The sequence below is a fragment of the Myotis brandtii genome, unplaced genomic scaffold (assembly GCF_000412655.1).
Source record: "Myotis brandtii unplaced genomic scaffold, ASM41265v1 scaffold30, whole genome shotgun sequence".
Taxonomy (NCBI): Eukaryota; Metazoa; Chordata; class Mammalia; order Chiroptera; family Vespertilionidae; genus Myotis; species Myotis brandtii.
This window is the reverse complement of record NW_005361458.1, coordinates 2,871,815-2,879,188: the sequence shown is the minus strand read 5'-3', so window position 1 is coordinate 2,879,188 and position 7,374 is coordinate 2,871,815. Positions and strand designations below refer to the sequence as shown.

Sequence of the window (7,374 nt, the reverse complement as noted above, 5' to 3'; positions counted from 1 at the left end):
CCCCCCCCCCCCGACCTGTCTGGCCTGATCGGCCCTCATTGGGGTGGGCCAGCTGGACCCCCACTCAGTACATGAATTTCGTGCACCGGGCCTCTAGTAATCTTTATAAGACATGCTTATATATCAAGATTTAAACTGAACATTGTGGATTTACTTGAAATAAGTTTCCCAAGATTTTATTTAACTAAATATGATAATGTTGAAAGTATGGCCATTGTGCTTTAAAAACCAGAGTGATTATTTTTTATCTTGACTTACGAAACAAATTGTACGTTTGTCATGTATCAGACATTTACAAACGTTTGTATTATACTCTTTATGTTAGCAAATACAGTTCTGAAGATTAAATGATACAAAATGCAGTTAGCTGATAATTGATTTTTTCCCCCTTATTTCAGAAATTGATCACCCATGAGAAGTTTGAAGTGCATGTTCAAGATTTAAACTGAACATTGTGGATTTACTTGAAATAAGTTTCCCAAGATTTTATTTAACTAAATATGATAATGTTGAAAGTATGGCCATTGTGCTTTAAAAACCAGAGTGATTATTTTTTATCTTGACTTACGAAACAAATTGTACGTTTGTCATGTATCAGACATTTACAAACGTTTGTATTATACTCTTTATGTTAGCAAATACAGTTCTGAAGATTAAATGATACAAAATGCAGTTAGCTGATAATTGATTTTTCCCCCTTATTTCAGAAATTGATCACCCATGAGAAGTTTGAAAGTGCATGTGAAGAACTGAATAATGCATTATTTCGGGAACAGCAGGCACAAATGCTATTGAATGAACAGGCACAGCAACTACAGGAGTTGAATTATAGACTTGAATTGCATTCCAGTGAGGAAGCTGACAAAAACCAAACTCTGGGAGAAGCGGTTAAGGTAGGAAAACATTCCTTGCATAATGGTCTGTTTCCTCTATGCGTGGGTCCTTGAGGGACTCATGTCTATCTCCTGAGCAGGGAACCGATCCCAAGATATGAAATTTTTATTCTCTAAGAGCTTATACAGATGGAATGAAACACGGTTCTGGGACCTCAATTCCACATGTATTGAAAAATGTAAAAGTAGGTTTTACTTGCTAGTTGAAAACAAAGTGGAGATTTTTCAGTAATAATATTCTTTATATCATTTTTCTTTCTTGATTCTCCCCCACACCCTACTTTTAAAAACTTGTTTTACACCCCCCAGACCTTGAAACTCCACATACTTGTTGGATTTTGGAAGGTTCCAGGTCTAGGTCTCTGATTCTTATGTAAGAGCCTGCTTAGGGATAGAGAAGGTTTGCCTAGGAAGAGCTGTTCTCCCTCCCTGTCATCTATTTGTGAGAAAGGTCTCTAGAAGGGAAAATAAAGTAGTTGTCATTTAGAAAATTTCATTAATAGATTTAGGACTATGGTATCTGTTGGCAATGTTGGCCATATAGTATAATAGAATTCTAGTTTACGATTACAATACTTGTAGAGTTTTTGCTAGTGAGGTTATACACATTGGAATGGAACAACTAATTCCAGGAAAACCAAAATGATATAATAAGCCTCTATATTAGGTATCATACCTAATACAGTAAGCAACTCAGAGTTAGTATATAACTTATTATACTAATAATGTATATCCTAATAGCTCAATACTAATGCTACTAATAAAATAGTCAAAATTTATTGAGAAGCTTCCTGTTTGTCAGGCACTGTGCTAAATACTTTATAAACAATTCTCTCATATAATCCTCACACAAACTCTGTGGGATTATTCTCATTTTGTAAATGAGAAAACTGAGGTATAAAGAAGTTACATAACTTGTACAACCATTAGTGGTAGACTGAGGGAGTCAGACTTCACATCTGCTTTCCTAACCACCACCTATGTGTATTATTGATTCATAGCATACATATGTCAGGCTCTGTGCTGTGGTCTCTACATGAATTATTTTACATCATTCTTAAGTTAGCTTGTGAAATAGGTACTGTTATTCCCATTGATTTTTGATAAATTGAGAGAGATCTCAGTGGAGTTGATTAGGGTCTCCTGGCCTATAAATACTGAAACTGGGATTTAGTTTTTAGAAACATTAATTTAAAATTATTAACCTGATTTCTTATTATTGTAGATTTAGATTCATTCCATTTTTTCCCCTTGCTATTAGAAATATTTCTAAGATGAGCAACCCTGTAGCTAAACCTTTATTTACATAGCTAAGATTATTTCCTCAGGGTAATTTCCTAGATGAGAATTACCAGGGCAAAAGCCACATATGTTTTAGTGTAAATATTATCATTTGGCCTATAGCATTTTTTTACCAGTTATAATCTCTCCTAAGACGTATGAGAATTTCACTGTTTACTTAACTTGGCTATGACTATTTAAATTCCTCTCCCTCCCCCAATTTGATCAATATGTTATTGTTACTCTTTGTATTTATTTGATTACTAATCAAGTTGAACATTTCTATAAGTAAATTGGTCATTGAATAACACTTTTATGCTTCATGTTCCATTAACATATAATATAACTAACCATGCTTTGAATAAGCATATAACTGTGTCATATTGGAGTCTTTTCTCTTTGCAATAGCTTGTAGTTTGTGTTCAGTTATAGTATCTTCCTGCAGATAAAAAGCTGTATTAATTTCTTTAAAATGCCTGTAGCTTAAATATTGTTGTCAGGAGTGGAGAATTGTTTAATTACTACCTCTTAATTAGAAGTAGCAGGTGGTAATGTGAAAATGCTCTCTTGTGGGAGGCAGCATGATTCAGTAGAAAAAGCACTGGCCTTGGAACAAGTATGTCTGAAATCAAATCCCAGTTCTGTCAGTTGGGCAAATAATTTAACCTTTCTGAACCTCAGTTTCCTCTTCTGCAAAATTAGAGATAATGATACTTAAGTTCCAGAAGTTTTATGATAATTAATTAAGATACTGTTTGAAAAGCAAGTATATGCTTGATAATATTCTTCTGTTTTTCAATAATACTTGAACGAATAGTATTTTTATGTGTCATTTTTCTTTAAACAAAAGTATATTGCTTGTTCTTCCTTATAAAAACAAAAATAAGATCATGAATAGGAGATATGGAAAACTACAGAAGGAAAAACAAATTACTTATAACTTATAATTTGAAAACAACCACTTTTGACATTTGGGGTTTTGTTTTTAATCATTTGTTCTATATGTAATGGTTTTTATAAATCATACTTTGGACTTGATGCTTAAAATGGCCTTTCTTTATGATACTGCTAGATTTTGGATAAGACCCTTCTTGTATTAAGAGTAAAGGAGCCCAGCAGGTGTGGCTCAGTGGTTGAGTGTCAACCCATGAACCAGGAGGTCACGGTTCAATTCCCAGTCAGGGCACATGCCCGGGTTTTGGACTTAATACCCAGTAGGGGATATGCAGGAGGCAGCTGATCAGTGATTCTCTCTCATCACTGATGTTTCTATTTCTCTGAAATAATAATAATAATAATAATAAAGAGTAAAGGAAATCTCCAAATCCCAAGAATAAAAATATAACAAGACCAACAAATCCCAATGAATGGGAATCAAAGTTAGCACTGTGAGCAGATGCTGGACTTGCCCTGCTGGCAAATACCAAGTCCAATGCTGGAAGTAGGAGACCTAGCTTTGAGGTCCACCAGCTGATTTGGCCTTGAACCCAAGACTCCCATGTTAAGGAATTGCTTAATAACCTGAATGTTAGGTCAGTAGTGTTTAGACCAGCCGTGGGCAAACTACGGCCCACGAGCCGGATCCGGCCCATTTGAAATGAATAAAACTAAAAAAAAAAAAAGACCGTACCCTTTTATGTAATGATGTTTACTTTGAATTTATATTAGTTCACACAAACACTCCATCCATGCTTTTGTTCCGGCCCTCCGATCCAGTTTAAGAACCCATTGTGGCCCTCGAGTCAAAAAGTTTGCCCACCCCTGGTCTAGACAGAAGCTAATGTAAATTTTTTTCTGGAAGAAAGTTTGCCTAATTTACTTCCTTCAGGAGTCCCCTCAGACTAAGATCAGCCAAGTAATTGGCACATGAATAAATAGATATATTAATCATATATTCATCCACACTGCTAACCTCTCTTATCAGTTTGAATAATATTTTATCTGTACTTTGTAGGGAATTCTAATTAGACCATAATATTATTTGTTCTATAGTGACAGTTTTGTCTCTCCTTTTCAAACCTTAACCCTTTAATTTTTCCCCTTTCTTTCTGCACTGGCTAGGATACAGTGCTGAGTATAAATGGAAATAGTAGGCATCCTTGTCCTGTTCCCAGTCTTAAGAAAATCTTTCTAATATTTCTCCATCAACAAGGAAGTTTGCTACAGGTTTTTAGTTGATAATCATTATTGGGTTAAAGGAGTTATCTTCCTATATTATGCATTATTTAAAAAATCATGAATGAATGTTGGATGTAATAAAATACTTTTTGTGCCTCTTTTGAGATAATTATATAAATACTAGAGGCCCAGTGCACTAATTCATGCATGGGTGGGGTCTGGCTGGCCTACCCTGATGGGGGCCCATTGGGCTGGGCCTGCTGGGGGGAGGGGCTATGGGTGGTTGGCTGGCAGGCCTCCTGGCCCTACCCCTGATTGGGGTGTTGGGGCTGATTGGGGGCCTGGCCGGCCAGGCCGATCAGGGTCTAGATCACGCTGATTGGCTGCCGCAGTGCATCTCATAGCCAGGTCGTTCTGGTCGTTCTGCCATTCCAGTCGCTGGGCTTTTATATATATAGATTTTTCTCTTACTATGTTAGCATGTTGAATTATATCAGGGATTGGCAACTGAGTCCCACATCTTGTATTTGTATGGCCTGTGAGCTAAGAATGGTTTTTACATGTTTAAAGGACCATAAAAAATAAACAAATAAACAAACCAAAGAAGAATATGTGGCAGAGAATATATGTGGCATGCAAAGTTTTTCTTATCTAAAGTATGCTGACTCATGTAATACTAGTACATTATTCAGTATTGTAATATTAAGCCAGCCTTGCATTCCTGAAATAAACCCAGATTAGTTCTGATGATTTAAAAAAATACATTGTTGCACTGAATTTGTTAATTTTTCACTTAAGATTTTGAAATTTATGTTCCTAGTCCTGATTATCTTATAATTTCTCTCATTATATCTTTGTCAGTTTTTGGTTATCAAAGTTTTGCTAATGTGACATGACTTCCCTTCTCACTCTGAACACGTGCATTTTGGAGTATTCAGCCAAGCTTAAAACAAATTGAGAAAAATGCTCACATAATAGAAATAAAGAGGATATTCAAAACCAAATGAGAGAGAGCTGAAGTCTAAATAGCTCACTGGGGTGTGCAATCCCAGCTGGAGGCTAGAGTAGATTATCATAACATTAGGGAAATGTGGGCTTCAACTCCTCTCTTCTCTGCACTAGGAAAGAGCTACCTGTGTGAAGCTGGGAGTCAGGAAGGGCTGCCCGAATGTGAAATGGGGCCTAGAACGTCACTGCCTGCCAGCTACAGGGGAATTTGATGTCTACTGTGGACATTGGGTAGGAAAAAGAATTTGGAACCCCAGGCCTGTGCCACATAAGAAAGTTTCTGTTACTTCTAGTCCAAGGACTGTTCAGTTGAGAATTATCTTCAAAATGGTCCAACCCTTGTAGAACCAGCGTGACCTCGTAGAAGGAAATTTAAAATATTCAGTAGGGATGCTTCAGAGACTATAATGGGAAATTCAGTATTACAAAGCATGTAAAGAAATGACTTGTACATCAGATGAGAAAATTTGCACCTTAGGTAGTAGGAATGCTATTTAAAATGTTGAAAGGTAGTTTAAAAGATATTTTAAAAATAATGTTTTTAGATGTTTGAGAAATAAGGTTTGAATAGAAATTTTAAGACAAGAAATGAAAATCATCATTGAAATGAAAAACTCAGTGAATGGTTTGAATATTGGGTAGATATAGATGGAAAGATATCAGTGGATTGGAAGATAGCTGAGGAAGTCACTTAGAATGCTCTGCAGAGGGACAGAGTGATGGGTAATAGGAAGTTAATAGAAAAGAAAAAGAGAATGAGATTTATTTAATAAAAGTGAAAATAGAATAATTTGTAATAAACGTTCAGGAACGGAATCAGAGTAAGGCAATATTTTGAGCAAGAATGACTAAAATTTTTATAGATTTAAAGACAGAGTAACTTCTCAGATTAAAGGAACCCATTGTATTGTGAGCAGTATAAATAAAAACAAATACACACATTAATACATAGTAATAAGACTATAGGATGACAGAGACAAAGATAAAATCTTTAAGTCTATGGGTTTAGGAAAGATAAGGTCATTCTATTGTTGATCCTGAATTAATGGAATTAGTTTAATAGTTATAAAATTCCCTAAGAACTCTAACTGTAGCTCCTGCCTTCAAAGTATGTTCTCTTCACTGACTTAGAGTTCTTAGTTATAGCACACCTCTCTATTATTGGTAACTATAGACAAATGAATATGGAAAATATAGTATGGAAAGAAGTGGAACAAGCCAAAGATTTCTTTGTTTTTCTTCCCTTCCCCCCACTCCCACGCCACCAAACTATTCTTGAGATATTTTATGTTGTTGGCCTGGCCTATAATATCGTTAGTACTACTGGACCTCTGAGGCAGTTTTGTTAGGCAACAATATTTTATATGAAACAAAAGCTACATATCAATGCATTTTTTTCTTGATTTCAAGTAAGCTTGGACTTAAATTTAGTAATTAATAAGACTAACCATTTTATCTTGGATCCTGCCTTACATATTTTTATGCTTTACTAGTATATACCTCATATTCTGTTTGGTGGTAGATACTCCATGTTAACGGAGTAGGTGAAAGAGTTACTTTAATGAGGGAATCAACCTGTGGGTAAAATACTTGTGGGAGCTAATGTATACATTTGTTCCTTAGAATGGGTTGCTGCTATAACCAATACATAAAATCTGAGGCAGTGACTCGGAGATCAGGCAGTTTGTGGTGAGGAAACATATCAGAGGTGGAAAGATGGAAATTCATGTTAAGCTATGGCAAAAAATTTGATAAAACTGTACTTGTGGTAACTTAGGACTACTGATCCTATAGTTCTAGGGGAAGTAGTTGGAAAGAATCTACACTAATAAAAGACAAACATGCAAATTGACTGTACCTTTGCTATGCCTTAAGCCACACCCACCAGCCAATTAGAACACCTATATGCAAATAAACCCAACCAAGATGGTGGCCGACAGCCACGGAGCTGGAGCAAGCAGGAGGCTTGGTTGCTCCAATGATGGAGGAAGCCAAGCTTCCCGCCTGCCACGGCGGCTCTGAGCTCCACTCAAAGCAACAAAGTTTCAATTATAGAAGGTAAATAAACCCCAGA

At 36.0% G+C, this 7,374-nt stretch overlaps 1 protein-coding gene across 1 annotated transcript in view; it reads left to right on the top strand.

Annotated features, from left to right (window-relative positions):
- The window catches only part of CCDC171 (coiled-coil domain containing 171), a 250,803-nt gene that overhangs the window by 119,105 nt on the left and 124,324 nt on the right, over positions 1–7,374 (top strand). Inside the window, exon 21 of the mRNA XM_014542370.1 lies at positions 708–893. Coding sequence (XP_014397856.1) covers positions 708–893 — 186 coding nt within the window. The remainder of the gene's footprint in view (positions 1–707; positions 894–7,374) is intronic.